A 16,347-nucleotide genomic window follows, 5' to 3' on the forward strand; every position below is an offset into this window, starting at 1 on the left:
CGCGCAGAACCCAGCTTATTTCTGGCGGTGTCCCGGGGGGTGGAATTAAACAAGTGGGCAATTGTGAGGATCATTTTGGTTCTCCATAATCAAATTCCAAAGGGCCCGTTTCTGTAGCGCGTGAAATGCAATCGACAAGGAAGTGCGCCCGACTATAAACGCATGCGATGCCTTGATAGGGCAACGGACTTGGATGTAGGCAGGGCAGCCAATCGAGGGAAAGCAGCCGCACTCTGCTGGCGGTGGGTCAAAAGGGAGAGAAAATCACTCAGAAAGCCGTCCATTCCGGGTCACTCCGATTTTCTACGCAGATCAAAAAGGGCGCTTGTGGCATACATCGACGTGGATCTGCGGGGGGGGGCGTCCAGGGCTGGCGCGCGGATTGAGATTAAGTAAACCGGTATAGCACTGCCTCGCTGAAGCTCACGTTCTGCGCGCAAAAGAATTATTCTGAAATTAAACGAAAGAATCAGAATTAAAGGTGCGGCATTCCATGTTCTGCCAAGTTCCATGGGTCCGGAGACCCTCCGATTTACAATGATTGAATTTCAGGAATTGAATTTAGTAATTAATCATTAAAAATATTATTTTCACTCTTTTTTTTTTTTTTTTTTTTTTTTTTAAAAAAAAAAGGGGGGGGGGGGGTTGGCAAGGGAATTAGGATCTCACCCGGACCGAAAATGACGTTGCAGAGCCCCAATGATGTCCTCCCAAGACTGGCGAGTGGGAAGAAAACAACCCGATTGACAGAAAAGGAAAAAGAATAAGGATAATAATACTCCAAAAAAAAAAGTAGAGTCATGAGAAATCGAGAAATTCCAGAAAATCTGAAAAAGAAAGGAAAAAGGAAAAAGGAAAAGAAACACAGCCGATCTATACCAACTCCAGTGTCAATCACCAGGGAAAAAAAACCACGAATAGTAATGAAAATAATAATCACGACGCACCGCAGTGGACCGCAACAGGGAAGAGAGAGGTCTGATCTCCGCTCCACGCGGCCACTCGAGTCCGATTCATAATTTCACAATCAGGGTGCGGCTGCGCGCATTACAAAGGACAAAGGGGGAAGGGGAAAGGGATTGTCAACAATCCATCGTCCACTGCAAAGTAGAGTGGATTGGGTGCATAGTGTACAAGACTAGCCAAGGCCATAAAACCATAATTGCATTGCCTCGAACCGAGTGGCGACTATATCGTCAGACTGGACGCGATCATACTGGGGCACTGCAATGCGGGGGAGGCGAGCAATGCTACGCCCCGTTCATGTCCCAAGGGGCATGCTTCTAGGAGATTTTTTTTTCTTAATAATAATAAATCAAAAATCAAAAACACAGTAGGTTTCTTGGCTGGTCAAGTGGATAGAAAAAGATAATAATAATTGAATAATTAAATAATAATAAATAATAAATAAAGCAAGCTACCAATTAACCTCGCGTTTTTGCCACATTTTAATTTCCCTTTTCCCAACGGGATCGCCAGAATCGGCACATCGTGATCTGCCAGTGGACGTACTGTACAATATACACCACATTCAACATACTGGTTCATGTACTTCCCTAACCAATCAGCCAGCCCCAAGTCCCGAAGACCAGCCCCTCCTTCGGGGCTTGGAACCGCGAAGAGATGGCGATAGTCGCCACCGCGCTCAGATACTTTCCTTCCATACTAAACGGATTCCCTCCGCATGGAGAACCACCAACGCTATTGATCCAGTGGAGCATTTTAGAAAAAAAAAATAATGATAATAATAATGATAGTAATTGTTCCTTCGTGGACGCGTCAGTGCGCCCGGCCCGGAGAAAGAAAAAAGGAAGAAAAAGAAATCGACCAGAAGATCTTTTTTGCTCCTGTCGGGCGCAAAAGTAGAGCGAGTTGTCTGCAATGGACATTCACTGTGGTTCTGGTGGGTCGGACGGGAACTCCCCCGCGGAACTCCCCCGCGGAACCAACCGTGGATTACCGTTGATTTGCTGATCGCCATACAAATAACGGGAGTGTACGAAAGAAATACCGAGGGGTTCAATAGAACATGTAATTAGGGTGGTGGATAAGTCTTGCGAAGTAAACAGAAATAAAACAAAAAGAAAAAGACGGCCAGAGTGTAACGCAAGAACGGCTTGTTCCTCTGACGTAATCTTAGGGCTGCGTCAGAGAGCGACAAGACAGAGGGATTGAACCTTAAGAATAAGAATGAGTTACTGAAAAAAAAAAAAAAAAGAATAGAATAGAATAGAATAAAGACACAAAAACTATGGAAAGTGACGCGCAAATCTATTTTACCAACCCATATAGACCTTTCCCATCCATACCCCCAAACCAACCCAATTATCGGCAAACCGAGCTTCTTCACCCCTCTGCGCCCCATTATGGCTCCGCCTTGCCAGACCCTGAACCCCTACACCCCAAACCAAGTCCAAGATTTCAGATTAAAAAGATTAAAAAAAAAAAAAAGAACATGAAACCCAAGCGCCCCCTTTTCCTATCCACCCCCTATCCGACTCCTCCCAGCATGATAAGCACAGAAACATGAAACCCAGAAAAAGTTTCAAGGTAGATGGAGTAAATTAGGGCCGTCGATTCACGGAGGACCATGGCTGCGATCCCCCGGGCGCATTTTTAAAAGCCTCCAGCGGAAGCGAGCTCCCACGGCTGGCGGTGCTACCAGATGTCAGCGACGACATCGTGGTGGTATTGGTGGTGACGGTAGAGTTTTGGCCGGAGATCTTGGGATCGGAGGCCCAGGATCCGATCTCGCGGAGATGGGGAGACATGGACCTACACAGAATAAGATAAAAGTCAACAAGAGGGGGAAAAAAAAGGAGCTACTTTGGAGAAGTAGATGGAGATAGAGAACGGCCAGGTACGAACCGGGACTGGGAGCTCATCTCGACGAGATTAACTGCAAGCTCAAAAGTAAAAATGGTGGAGTATTGACTCGGACAGCAAGCAACGAACAAAGATATTGTTTCCAGGTCAAGGTCAAGCTCGACAAGACTCGAGGGATGTATGTGGGAGATGGGATCGGGTTCCTGGCAGCGTTGTTCAGTGGGGATGGACAGCTTTTTAACCTAGAGATGATAGTGATAGATACTTTGACGTACCCAAGAGGTGAATAGACCCGGGTGTTGAATGTCAACCCAAGGGGTTGCCATGATGGTGGTCGAAAAAAAAAACACCCTCGGTGGATGACCAGTGTGAAGCATTGAAGCAAAAGAAAGAGGGAGCAAGAGCTGTGGAGAAACCAAAAAAAAACTCCACTGGACTATTAGTTTTATTTTTATTTTTATTTTTATTTTTATTTTTTTTATTAAAATCTTTTTTTCCTATCACACCTGGCAGGCTGTGGAGAATCGGGGTGCTACGTGAAAAACTGAAGGACCGGACAGAACCAGGGATTTAAGCGTGGAGATACACTTGACAGGCCCGCGGATCCGCAGAAGATCCAGGTTGCTTTGTACAGCTCCTCAGTGTCCTTATTCTTTATTCTTTATTCTTCTTTATTTATTTATTTATTTTGGATTATTAGTATTACCAAAAAGACTGCTCTTATTCCATATGATTTAGTAAATACTTACAATTATCATACTAGGTTGTGTTGGAGCCGGCACGAGCAACATCTATGAATCCATGTCCATTTCCCCTGGTAAAATTACAACTGACAGATCCCAGAGGCCGATCGATCGACTGCATCTCCATACAGAGCTGATGTCTCCATCCAGGGCCGATGCAGGACAAGGCCGAGAGAGCCGTAGCAATACGTACTACTGTCGATCATTGCCAACTCAGCCATGTTCCCCTCCCGCCTGGGTAAAAACACGCATAGTGAAAAAGTATGTATGTACGTATGGACATACATCACCGGCCGTTATAGTAGCCGTTGGCCAAAAAGCAAAAAAGAAAAAGAAAAAGAAAAAAAAAAAAAAAAAAGAAAACCTTCCGTCCTCCACGGGGATAAACTCCATCGGTCTGGCCAACTCTACATACTTCCTGTGGGGTCACATCTATGGACTTAGTTGTCCGTACAATAATCTCTCAGGGGTGGGAATTAAAAAGAATTACATCTAGTGGTTTGCTCCATTGGGCAGATACCAAAAAAAAAAAAAAAAAAAAAAAAAACCAGATCTACTAGACTATAGTGTCTTTTTTTTCTGGGACGTCCTGGCCAGGATCTGAATTCGCTTTCGAGCTCGATCACGGAACCGCATGGCCGGTACCTCAGCCGATCGTGGAGTCCAACGTGTGTGTATTGGTATTTTCCGGTGCACCCTGTCCTGCAGCATGGAGAGGCCTGAGCGGCGGACGATCCTTGGTGATTTCAGCTGAAATTTCGATTCCTAGGAAATGGACGTGGAAAAAAAAAAGATAGATAGAAGAATAGGAACAAGGAAATAATAATCCTAATTATTAGGATAATTATTGTGGTTCATGGTAAGCTCATGAGAAGCCAGACAGAACGAGTCTCATTGCGCGAACTACATTAGACTGTCACACTGCATCGCCACCGTCTCGAGCCATGCTCTTTTCTCAATGTGTAGAGCAATCGAGTTGAAAATTACAATATAACAGTATTTCCACAGAAATAAACTAACAATTACTTTTTTTTTTAAAAAAAAAAAAAAAAGAAAGAAAGAAAGAAAAAGGGGTGTCTTCTTGCATATACGCGCCACAGGGTGCGCCACAGGGTGCGCCACAATGTGGCTGGGTGCTATAGGCCACCGAAATCAGGTGCTTCCCCACTGCGGATACGTAGATCCGGTTCCCCCTCTCATCTTTTCTGCTCCACACTCAATGAGATTTTCTTGTCTAGACCTGAGAGAAGGGGGGGAGGGGGGAGAGGATCCTCGAATTGAACCAACCCATCAGATGAGCTCATACTCTTTTTTTTTTTTTTTTTTTTTTTTTTTTTTTCAGGCACGAGATTACCGCATTCCCAATTTCCAGGGTTTTCAGCTGCAGCCTTGATGCATGCCTGAAACGATACTCTCCTTGGGATTTGCCTGAGCGCGCACACACAGACACAAAATTATTATCTTGCTCGCACAGACATCCCCATGACTCAAACAGTCAGACCATATCATGGAATCCCGAGCTGAGGATGTTATCTGTTGCGCTAATGTAGGTACTAGGTACTAGTGTATGTACTTGGCCAGGTACATCGAACTATTTAGGGACTACGTAGGCATCTCTATATAGAGGATTACCTATTACGGCAGAATTTCGTCTTGCGTTATCGGGCCGCTTGGCCTATGTGGATCAAATCGGGGATTTCTTTTCTTTTCTCTTTCTTGAGATCTCAGGTATCGGTAATCCTTTATCCTAACTTAATAACCACTCGATGAGTCAGGACTGTACGCGTCTGCACCTGGTTCATGCTTTGCTTATATTGTTGCGGGTAATATTTTCTGCATGTTTAGCTGTAGAACTCACCTAATTAATACCTCTGAATCAAGAAGATTCGCTAATATGCGTTAACATTAAATATATAACCAGCTTACCCTAGCTAGTCACTAGCAAGCAGATCTTGGACCTTGGAGTGCGGATCCAATATCTAAGAGGGGGAAATGCTAAATCTGTACGTTGCTTTCTTATCGAGTTAAGACAATCCTAAGTACAATATCCTTATATTTATTACTTTTATTGCTCAGAGGTTGACTATATACAGAGAAGCACTCTGAAACTAGTTTTTATATCTTCAAGGTAGCTTAAGTCTACCAACATATTTACTGTCGGAACTAGACGCTTCTCACCTGAGATCACCGGTGCGCTCGTTAGCATTGCAGCCGAGGGGAGTCCGAGACCAAGGTAAGAATGTTCATCTGTAATGGAGACTGACACTAGTGAAAGGAACGATTGGGCAATTGATAAAGAATAAGAGCTTTGACAAGCACGTAAATTACAAAATCATATCACACAATAACATGATAACCAAAGCCATATGTTATTCTTTCCAATCCTTGCCACCCTGAGCTTAAGTGAAGCAGCCTCCATGGTGGTATCTTTCATACTCACCCAGCACATTGGTGCTGACAGTCATGCAGCTCGCTTTGTCGGTCAAAGCGTAGGGGTTCCCATCACCGTCGCACGGAACCCGGTCGCTGCCGGAACCTTCCCACACGATCCAGCACCAGAGATCGCCGTCACTCCATGGCTTGTCGACGATTCTGCCATCCTTTATCTTTCTCACCTTGGCATCGATTGATTGATGCTCGGTGTGCTCGCAGCTTGCCCACTCGAATTTGGTGCCACCGTCGCCAACAGTACAGCCGGGAGAAGACTGCTCCCGTTTGATGAGAGCCGTGCCATTTGTGTCTGGAAAAAAAAAAGACAAAAAAAAGGCTTAGCTGAGAGATTCACGGTTGTGGATGTGCGAAGCTTAGATAGAAGGGGGAGGGGGAAAAAAAAGGCTCTTACCAGGCGCAGGAATGTTGGGGATGCTAGCAGCAGCCGCGACGGCCGCGGTCCCGAGGAGAAGGCCCACGTTGAACTTCATTGTATCGATTGAAGGATCTGGGGAGTTGTGGAGGATGTGGAGAGTCTGGAGGAGAAAAGAAGAAAAAAAGATATCAGAGGATGATATTGAACACCCCTTATATAGCCATCAGAGAGAGGACTTGGCCCCCTAAGCTGAATCCTCTGTATGTCGAACTATACATACATAAGAACCCTTAATGGCGTGGATCTAAGCAGCTTTGCCGTAGAACAGAAAGGATCGACATTGGGGTCCATTCCCTAGGTACATATTTGCAGTCACGCAAGACGGCAATGACCCACCCTGATCTCTGATATAGACAGTATATTTGACCAAGAGCGAGGATAAAGAGATTGGGGGGGCCGCCCCCTGCGGTCGCCCCCCGGATTATTGTATGTAGACCCTGTCAATGCTTCTTTTTTTAAACTGGGGTCAGCCCTTTTTTTGTTTCAATGGACGCTTTCCATATCTCACAGGGTCCAGACAATGGCACCGATTGGTGCATAAGAAATCTATATTAGAGGATCATCGCAAGAATCAACTGCTTTCCAACTATACCGGGGGCTGCCCCCCGCCCTCTCGTCCCCCGGCGCGCGGACCCTCAGGCGTAGACTGGGCAATATGGTGCCCGAAAAGATACGGAAGTATCGTAGGCTTAAACCTCTAGCCTGATGTTCCTTGAGTCTATCTACGACCAGAGTTTTTTTAAGGTGTCAAAAGGGATACGGAGCACAGCTTCAGTATAAATATAGACATAATCTTTTTAAGCCGCCGCCTGAAGTTGGATGTCAAACTAGAAACCGCACTATTAGGGAGCTACAACCAAAGGTAGAGCCTTGGCTTTTGGTGTTACCCCGTGGCCATTTTCTGAGCGACATTTGGATTTCTAAAGATGGTAACACTGAAGTAAAAGTGGGTTCGGAGTGTGTTACTACTGTAGGGGGGGCCGCCCCAGAAAGAGCTTGGCAGCCCCCCCATTCGTTTCCATAGATATCTGTAGGCTTGGCATCTGATACACTACAGTAAATATTACGGAATTAGCGCGTGATAGGTCATCCGAGGGGGGTTATTGATCGGGGCAGTTCATGATTTCGGTTATAGGGCTATAGCACCTCAAATTCGAGAGTTGTTTTTATAGAGCAGACCAGTACTGATCTGCCCAATCAGAGTGTTCATTACGAGTCAGTATCGGGTGGCGGGCCGGTAGTTATTCCGGACGGGGATCCATAGCTTCGAATTCCAACCTGGTAGCTTCATCCATCAGCTCAGAAGGGTGCTCAGTTCTGCGAAATGAAAGGCCAAGAAGTGGTAGAGAGTATCAGAGAAAATCAGAGAAAACCCGCGACCTAATGTCATGGTGAATATGGCGATGTCGAATTGATGGTTTTTTTTTTTTTTTTTCGCCAGACTGCCTTCGAGCGACACCCCCTTTGCACTAAGTACTTGTTAGTTATGACCAGGGACCAGCTCGAGCAGAAACCCAGAGTCTTGCTGGATAGCAAAATAGAATCGAACCGAAGGAAAAGGAGAAAAGGGCACGGGCTCTCGCTGGGAATCAGGTATATGTCGCTGCCCAAGAAGTGCCTGGTATCTAGTACCTGGTACATGTACATACCTTGGACTGTGCCCTGTAGGTCTTCGTACAGCAGCCCTAGCCCGACATAATAGTGCGACACTTGACCGATCGCTCGGAGACTCGGCACAGACAGAGCAGACAAGATAGACAGTGTGGCGCAGCATTGAATTCTCTGCACCACACCATCGACAGCTTTGATATAGGAAGCTTCTCTCTCTCGGATCGCTGCCCGCTTGTCGCTTGGCTTGGCCATTGTGGCAGTGTATCAAAAAAAAAGTACCGTCGGCGGGTTGCATGTGCGTGCAGCTGTGTTCCCTGCAATGCATCGAACCTTGGAAGTATTCTCTGCAGGGGCCCGTAAAGGAAGAGCAACAGGTTCAGAGATACATTGATGTATATATATTCAAGCATTAAAGTATTCGGTTTATTTTTTGCCTTTTTTTTCTCCTTCCAAGTCTGCCTCAGAAAAAAAAATATCCATATGGTACATGGGTACATGCCCGGCGCCGATTTGATAGGGAAAAAAAGTAAATAAAACAAAACCCCAAGTCGCGTGCGCCGTTGACATGCAGGTGGCCCTTTTTCATCTATACAGGACCAATAAAAAAATAAGAATAGTGAAGAATCTGGTGTCCTCTCGAGACACCCAGGAAGTGGAGAGAACGGGCAAGGGAAGTAGAATATTGTACAGGAGTGGCGCGGAAGGAGGTGAGAAGTATGCTGGGAGAAGAGAGTCGAGGTCGTTGCACCGAATTAAGAACCATCCCCCCCCAATCGTGACTGTTAGAGGTGGATCACGACGTCGTGTTGAATACACGCAGAATGAACTCGTACCTATTAGGGATGTCAGTCGGTAATTGCGATGGTTCGGATCCTCAGGATAACTTACATTCCAAACATAATTGCCGCCGATGGAACAACTCGGAGCAGATGTGGCGTCAGGCCGCCGTAGAGTCCGACCATTCCCTCTTCGACCCAAACGGTCTTGAAGCATTGTACGAGCCCCGTGTACTTCATCTCTACCTTGCCGTTGCCCACCGAGACCGTCGGCGCTTGACGCAAGCGTGTGCGCACCACCTCATGGGGGTAGGTGATGGCAGCAGCGACCAGCTTCGCCGCACCGGCCGCAGTGACCCGACCACCCCAGAGCTCAACCGCATCCGAGGTAGAGTAGTCGTATGTCGGGTCCGCGCGCTTGGCATCGTCGCGGCGTTGAAGGAACATCTTCATCTGCTCGTACATAACCCACTGGAGCGACGACTCCGTGACACCCAGGTACGAGGCAGACAAGCCCTTGTAGAGACCGCGCACACCCTCGTGGCGCACCGTCTGCTTGATGCAGTCAAAGCTATTCCGGTACTGCCGGCTCTTGCCATGCTCCGCGTTCGACTTGTCCAGCTGCAGGCGAGTTTTTACGAGCCATATCGGGTTGGTTGCCGTCCCTGTGGCAATGCCCGCGATTGCAGCCGCCGTCAAGTGGATGCCCATGGGGTCTGCTCGCCCTGACGGTAGTCGAAGTGCTCGCTGAGGATGCGTTTGCCGTTTCCGTAGACGGAGAAGTTAATGGCGCGCGCCGGAACCACGCCAATCAAGTTTGGGCCCAGTCCCTTGAACAATGCGCGCCAGCCTTCATGGACGTGTATGGAGCGGAGGATCTGGAAGGTCTCGCCGAAGTGCATCGCAGCACTCCGGGTAAGGGACACGACGGAAGAGGAGGTCGGCGGCGGTGGCGGGTGAGAGGCACGGAGAGTCTGGAGCTGCGCTTGGTAGAAATCCGATTGGAGTCGCGTCTTCAACACGTCGAGCGGCGACGTGAGCGTTGCGGCCGTCATGCCTCCGATGCTACCGTACCTGCGTTAGCAAGCCCGTCTCCCCTTGGGTCCTCGATATATTTCCTCTCGGAGGTCAAGCAACTCACCCGCCAGCAACAAAATGCGCCCATGGCTTGACCTTGGTCTCCTCCTGGCTGCCCGGCGGCGTCCGGTTCGGGATCACATCGCCAGTTTCTCGTGATTGAACGACAACATCTTTGTCGAAGGTGGGAGGGGCAGTGGTTCCCAGATGCGCCTGCGCAGAGCTGGTCGGATTAGATGAGAGATGCATGGACAAGTACGGAGGGAGAATCCGTCACGAATGGCGACTTCCAGGTGATGCGGATGTGATTTTTTTTTCCTCTCCGGACTCGCCTCGCCGCTTTAGCGGATCCTCCCGCTATACCCAAAAGGGATTAGTACCAGGGGAGGAGTATACACAGCACATTCGCCTTGACGACTCCTGAATATTGCTATGTATTCATGGGGCTGTGCAGACTTTCTTTACTTGGAAAACCAAATTCGTTTTGTATGTACCAAAATATCTCTTGAGAAAGGGCTCAAAAACACGGGCCGAAGCAAAAACAACACCATATATCCGCCCACCTCAAACCTAAAGAGGGCATAGAATACACGGCGATTGGACTTAAACCAGAGAATGATCTTCAGCGGGTAGTAAATCATGCGATGGAGCCATGGATGCCTATCTATGGCCAATTTGCATTGATCGCGGGCATTGGGAATTGTATTTATAGGCATCGAGTGTGTCTAATGGTTGTGAGAGTTCATCGGATACGATAATTAAGATATTGTATGTGCAAAGGACTCTTGTCCACGATTCAGGCTTTCCTGGGTATGAATAAAGTAGTCGTCTGGTAGCACTTCGAAAACTGCTACTGTAGAACCTCTACTCGTGGTAATGGGACACAGTGGCAGTCAAGGGCTGAACTCCCCGACTGCAGCAGAAGAATTCAACGTAAACTCGGAAATTTTGGATTTTGTTTCATTCAGGGGAATCTATGCACAGGCCGAGTGCCCAGGGCATCCGAGACCCATTTTGCGCTTCGTCTCATGCAGCCAGAGTCCATTCCACCCTTGGCAGGGCAAAAAACGGAGAGAGAGAGAGAAAACCCAGTTCAAAAACACCATACAACCACGTGCACCGACCAAGTCCCATTCCGTACGATTCCTTTAGATGTGGGTGTCGTAGGGGATGGGGGTGACCGTCTCGGGGGTGTTGCCGGCCTGGGTGACGAGGTGACCGGAGCGGGGGCCGACGGGCTGACGCTTCAGGTGGACGTGGACACCCTTCTCCTTAGCCTCACGCTTCTTAAGGGCGTTCTCCTTGACACGGTTGATGAACTCCTCACGGGAGCGGGAGTGCTGGACGTGCTCGAGGCGGACGTTGATGCGCTTCTCGATGTAGCGGTTGTCGACGCGCTTGTACAGGAGGACACCGACCGAGGACTTGGTCACGTTGTAGACGACACCAGTCTTGCCGTGGAAGACCTTGTGGGGCATACTAAACAGTCTCAGTCAACATTTTGTCCACCTTTCGAACTACAGTCCGTCGTTTTCGCAAAATATCGGATGCGAGCGAGCTTGGGAAGAATTTAGGGATTTTACTGACCCCTTCTGGACGGCACCGTTGACCTTCAGGTCGACAATGTCACCAACACTAAAAAAAAGTCTGTTAGATCTCCAATCTTGTCATCCATTGCCAAAGTCACATCGCTCAATCGTACCGGTAGGTCTTCAGGTAGGTCGACAGGCGGATCATGCCATGTTCCTTGAAGTTGCGGCTGAAGGCATACTGTCCATCTGTCAGCGCGCCATATTCCTAATGCCAGATCCAATTCCATGTTTCCAATATTTGTCCCCCTCGAGATGTAGAAATCGAAAGAATCGTAAACGTACCCGGGTGCCGGCGCGCAGACCGTACGAGTGAGGCATGACGGCGGTGTTGTGGGTGGTGCTTGTTGGTGATGGTCGTCAACGGCCTTGGAGGGTCAGACCTTGAAGCGGCTCGGATAATCGGTGGTGTGCTTAGTCACCGACACTAGGGCTCAACCCCACGCTAAACCCAGACGGGCAAGGGCCACCGCTAGCCGAATTCCCCTCAAGAAAGTGTCGTCTGTGATTGTGCGACTTTCATCTGCTCAACGTCGACAATCGCCCAGCAGCCATGGCTCCCGTCCCGTGAGTATACGATGCTTCAATGTGTCGCCGCATTGCTCTAATTCTTGTTACAGCCGCGTCTACTCCAAGACCTACAAGGTCCCCCGTCGCCGTAAGTCCTGACTTTGTCAAAAATCCTCAATTCTCGAAATGATCTCAAGGCTAACCCGATTGCAGCATTCGAGTCGGCTCGTCTGTTAGTACTCTCCGGCCACTAACCAGAAGCGTGCTTCTGGTTATGTCGCGTGTTCCTGTGCCTAACCACATTTTCTAGTGACTCGGAACTGAAGGTTGTCGGCGAGTACGGCCTCCGCAACAAGCGTGAGGTGTGGCGTGTCCAGCTCACTCTGTCCAAGATCCGTCGTGCTGCTCGGTATGTGGAGGAATACATCTGATGTGCAAAGGCTGCGGATGACATCGGGTCATGCAGAATTGGAGGTTGGAATTTTCAAAACTAACCTGTGCGACAGTGAGCTCCTCACCCTCGACGAGAAGGACCCCAAGCGTCTCTTCGAAGGCAATGCTCTGATTCGCCGTCTTGTGCGCATCGGTGTGCTCGATGAGTCGCGCATGAAGCTCGATTACGTCCTGGCCCTCAAGGTCGAGGACTTCCTCGAGCGTCGTCTGCAGACCTGCGTGTACAAGCTTGGCCTCGCCAAGTCGATCCACCACGCTCGCGTCCTGATCAAGCAGCGTCACATCCGGTATGTCGATTCGAGCATGTTTTCTGGATGCTCCCTAGCTAACATGTTTTCCCTACAGTGTCGGCAAGCAGATCGTCAACGTGCCCTCGTACGTTGTCCGCCTGGACTCCCAGAAGCACATTGACTTCTCCCTCACCTCGCCCTTCGGTGGTGGCCGCCCTGGCCGCGTTCGCCGCAAGAAGGCCCGTGCCGCCGAGGGTGGCGGTGACGACGAGGGTGAGGAAGAGGAGGAGTAAATCATGACCTAAAAAATGGAGTACGGCCGGGTTTCGCTTGGGGTGCATAAAACTCTGGGAGGTTCATGACTGCAGCATAGCGTATCGTGTTGTATGTCCATGCAATGCAAGCAATTAAAACAGCCAGAAGGCTTCAATTTGAAACCCGAACTCAGTGCCCACTTGAATCCCATACTCGGCCATTAGTACATGGCCCCCGTATGTACAGTAGATCCAGACGCCATTTCCCAGTCCTTTCGCCTCGTGCCTCGTAATCATGTAAACCTTGCCAGGGTTGGTGCTTCATGTTGAAGCTTAACCCCCCACACCGATCATTTCCTTCAGGGTCTCTTCGGCTCCTCTATACCACCGGCCCATTTCTTCGAGTCCATCACTTTCGCCTTGCTGCTTCTTCCGTCGGGCTTCTCGAGCCTGCGTGATCGCCTCAGCCTTGCGTCGCTCAAGCACGCTGCACTCTCTCTCGATCGCCTCAGCTTCACGGGTCTTTCGAGGCAGAGTATTCTGCACTGCAGCGAGCTGGCGGTTTAGTGCAGCCAATTCTGCTTCGCGCTCCGAGAGCAGGTTCATGGTTGCAGGCAAGGGAAGATTCTGAGAGGACGAAGTATTGCTGGGGTCAGAGGGGTCCATGTTCGCGACCTGTTTGGCGCGGAGGCCGGCGACGGTGGATTCCAGATTCTCTATGGAGTCGGGCAGAGTCGAAAGCTGGGTCAATTGGAGCTCGACATTCGTGTAGCCTGTGATGTCGGTGCGATTAGTCGTCAGTTTATTACCTTGGAGGTAGACATGCGGGTCTCCAACGTCGCATAACGTGAAGAATACTTACGCTTTGCCAAGTCACGGCCCATTTGTTCCATCTCCTCGATCATGACTCGGGCCTCTTCTTTGCGCGCCTTGAGCTCTGCCTTCACCTCGGCCAGCTGCGTCTCCAACTCCACATTCTCATTGTGTCCGACCACAAGTGGCGGGTCGTCGACAATCGCGCGCAGGAACTTTTCTTTGGTTACCTGCTCGAGATAGGAAAACCGTAGTTTGGAGAAGAGTTCCTATGCCAGTTTACATCAGTACTGGTGACACTCAAAACGCGATCGCAATCAGATTGGGACTCGTTGCGCGAACCTTGTAATGTGACAGATCTGCCTCCAGTGAACCAGGCGTGGGATTATCCAATTTGGATACTGAAACATCTGAGCTGCGCTTCAAAGGAGACGCGTTCACATCTCCAGCTTCGGAAGAAATGGGCTCGCTGATGCGAACGATTGCAAGATGCGTCTTGAGATCACCGTGGTCCTGTTCCAGGCGCTTCAAAGCCTCAAGGGCCTCAGATGATGCATTTGCCATTTTGATATCAATGAAAAAAGCAGCAGGTCCAAGAAGCTCTGTCGGACTGTTGTGGGAGAACGGAATCACTGACAAGGCGGGCAGGTAAACAATCGCGATAAGCGATAGCCAAGGCGGTGAAGCTTCGGCGTTGGCAGGCGCCTGCGATCTGCATCTTCTTTTGATTCTCATCGCGCCGTTGATGCAGCTCTTCTCTTCTTGATGATGGTATGGTAATGCTTTCTTGGTGTTTCATTGGTTGAATTCTTCAATCAAATACACACAGTATTGCATCCATACGATCTACCCTTTTTTTCCCGCGATCTGCCCAACTACATCATGGACGACGATTATGTTGCGCAGGTCCTTGCCAATGAGGCACGAGCCAGTTCATTGAAGTATTCGTCCCAAGGATCTGGGGCATATCTACCTACAAAGTGTGTTTACCAGCCAGAAGTTAAAATGTGGTTGTTCAAAGCTCACGAGAAATCACCGCAGGCCATCGAACGGTGCACCTAATAAGCCTAACACCCGTTTCCTCCGCCATCTCATCAAAGAGACGGACAATCACAATGTAGCTCTGAAACGCAAGGAGGAGCGAGAGGCCAAAGAGCGAATGCGTCAGCTGAAAAACCAAGCCTCAGGCTCAGCTGCGATACCGAAAAATGATCGTCAGGCTGGTGCGAGAGAGCCGGAGAAACCCCAGAGAGAGGGGCATGGGGGCAATTATGATAAGCATCACTCGCATCGGGAAAGGCACCGAAGTCGTTCTGCATCGGCAGAGAGAGACCGGTCACGGAGACATCGAAAATACGAGGAATACGACCGAGATGAAAGACATCGGGATCGTGACCACCGTCGACATCGACGTGAACGTCATCGACATGAATCCCCTGGGGCAGACCGCCGAGACAAGAAGGATGATCGGGGGAGACGGCACCGGGGCCGCTCACGCTCAAAGTCTCGCAGTCGCTCTCCCCACCGGGACCGGGACCGCTACCGCAGCCGACGACACTACGAGTCTGGGACCTCATTCCGCGATCGTTTGCGTGGTCATTCTCATTCGCGCGAGCGTCACCGAGATCGCCGGTTGAAACGTGATGAGGAAGTTTCGGCTCAGGAACACCGTTCGTCTCGTCGAGAGACCAATGCACGCCCTGAAGTAAAGGCACCCCCTGTCAAGGCCCTGCACCACGAGTCGGCCGATGAATCAGATCCCCTTGAAGACTTCATCGGACCGCTCCCTCCCTCGGAGAACGGCAATGCTCTTCGTTCGCGAGGCCGAGGCGCCTACAAACCTAACTCGAGTACCATTGACGCTCACTTTGCGGCAGACTACGACCCTACGCTCGATGTGCGCCCCGAAGAAGATGGTCTGCAGTCCGCAAGCAAGAGCTCCTCTCGCCGCCCCGTTGAAGGGCTCATGACTCAAGAAGACGACTGGGACATGGCCCTCGAGGCATTGCGAGACCGTACACAGTGGCGACAGAAAGGCGAGGAGAGAATGCGTGCGGCGGGGTTTAACGATACTGCCATCGATCGGTGGAAGAACAATGCGGCCTTCGCCAGCATGGACGAAGGCCGGCCGGAGGACGTCCAGTGGTCGAAGAAGGGCGAAAAACGGGAATGGGACCGAGGCAAGGTCGTTGATGACGACGGCCATACTTGTGTCCGACCTGCTTGGTAGTCTTTGAGATCTGGTGTTGGTCTGGTGTTTGAGGTTGGCGTTCACGGGCTGTCTAGCGATACCATCATGTACTGTTCGGATTTACTAGTTTACTGTGTTGTTTTTCATGGGTGTTATTTTCAGATCGGGCAGGGGTGTCCATGAACATGTACATGTACTATGGATGATCAATCCACACGAGTTACGATTCAGTGTTATGTTTTTAGTAGAGAAGTAGATCAATCTGCCAGGGACCCGCCAGTTCCGCGGCTTTGTCAGAGTGCGGAAATCTCCCACGAGCGAGCGGGCTCTGTTGACGCCATCCATCGAGTCATGAATATCATCCACTTGAATGATCAAGGCTGACAGATCTGATCTTTTGAATCTATC

At 49.6% G+C, this 16,347-nt stretch overlaps 8 protein-coding genes across 8 annotated transcripts; 2 read left to right on the top strand and 6 right to left on the bottom strand.

The window, feature by feature from the left end:
- Window positions 1-2,564: 2,564 nt before the first annotated feature.
- Window positions 2,565-2,771, bottom strand: NUU61_000526 (uncharacterized protein; the record flags this gene model as incomplete). Its single annotated transcript, XM_056651110.1, has 1 exon — window positions 2,565-2,771. One exon carries the CDS (start codon window positions 2,769-2,771, stop codon window positions 2,565-2,567), a length of 207 nt encoding a protein of 68 aa, XP_056515960.1.
- A 3,197-nt stretch (window positions 2,772-5,968) lies between these two features.
- NUU61_000527 (uncharacterized protein) lies at window positions 5,969-6,490 on the bottom strand (the record flags this gene model as incomplete). Its single annotated transcript, XM_056651111.1, has 2 exons — window positions 5,969-6,309; window positions 6,412-6,490. 2 exons carry the CDS (start codon window positions 6,488-6,490, stop codon window positions 5,969-5,971), a joined length of 420 nt encoding a protein of 139 aa, XP_056515961.1.
- Window positions 6,491-7,915: 1,425 nt separating this feature from the next.
- NUU61_000528 (uncharacterized protein) lies at window positions 7,916-8,298 on the bottom strand (the record flags this gene model as incomplete). Its single annotated transcript, XM_056651112.1, has 2 exons — window positions 7,916-7,956; window positions 8,085-8,298. 2 exons carry the CDS (start codon window positions 8,296-8,298, stop codon window positions 7,916-7,918), a joined length of 255 nt encoding a protein of 84 aa, XP_056515962.1.
- Window positions 8,299-8,839: 541 nt separating this feature from the next.
- On the bottom strand, window positions 8,840-10,148 carry NUU61_000529 (putative mitochondrial carrier protein (Rim2); the record flags this gene model as incomplete). Its single annotated transcript, XM_056651113.1, has 4 exons — window positions 8,840-8,879; window positions 8,935-9,487; window positions 9,553-9,887; window positions 9,964-10,148. 4 exons carry the CDS (start codon window positions 10,146-10,148, stop codon window positions 8,840-8,842), a joined length of 1,113 nt encoding a protein of 370 aa, XP_056515963.1.
- Window positions 10,149-11,047: 899 nt separating this feature from the next.
- NUU61_000530 (60S ribosomal protein eL21) lies at window positions 11,048-11,809 on the bottom strand (the record flags this gene model as incomplete). The annotated part of the gene is made up of 4 exons (XM_056651114.1): window positions 11,048-11,378; window positions 11,487-11,534; window positions 11,602-11,669; window positions 11,774-11,809. 4 exons carry the CDS (start codon window positions 11,807-11,809, stop codon window positions 11,048-11,050), a joined length of 483 nt encoding a protein of 160 aa, XP_056515964.1.
- Window positions 11,810-12,041: 232 nt separating this feature from the next.
- Window positions 12,042-12,974, top strand: NUU61_000531 (40S ribosomal protein uS4; the record flags this gene model as incomplete). The annotated part of the gene is made up of 6 exons (XM_056651115.1): window positions 12,042-12,055; window positions 12,109-12,146; window positions 12,212-12,230; window positions 12,309-12,407; window positions 12,505-12,738; window positions 12,797-12,974. 6 exons carry the CDS (start codon window positions 12,042-12,044, stop codon window positions 12,972-12,974), a joined length of 582 nt encoding a protein of 193 aa, XP_056515965.1.
- A 294-nt stretch (window positions 12,975-13,268) lies between these two features.
- On the bottom strand, window positions 13,269-14,312 carry NUU61_000532 (uncharacterized protein; the record flags this gene model as incomplete). Its single annotated transcript, XM_056651116.1, has 3 exons — window positions 13,269-13,708; window positions 13,798-14,017; window positions 14,091-14,312. 3 exons carry the CDS (start codon window positions 14,310-14,312, stop codon window positions 13,269-13,271), a joined length of 882 nt encoding a protein of 293 aa, XP_056515966.1.
- Window positions 14,313-14,630: 318 nt separating this feature from the next.
- Window positions 14,631-15,978, top strand: NUU61_000533 (uncharacterized protein; the record flags this gene model as incomplete). The annotated part of the gene is made up of 2 exons (XM_056651117.1): window positions 14,631-14,728; window positions 14,790-15,978. The coding sequence occupies 2 exons, from the start codon at window positions 14,631-14,633 to the stop codon at window positions 15,976-15,978; spliced, it is 1,287 nt and encodes a 428-aa protein (XP_056515967.1).
- Window positions 15,979-16,347: the final 369 nt, after the last annotated feature.

The sequence above is a fragment of the Penicillium alfredii genome (assembly GCF_028826965.1).
Source record: "Penicillium alfredii strain IBT 34128 chromosome Unknown utg000001l_segment0_segment0, whole genome shotgun sequence".
Lineage (NCBI taxonomy): Eukaryota > Fungi > Ascomycota > Eurotiomycetes > Eurotiales > Aspergillaceae > Penicillium > Penicillium alfredii.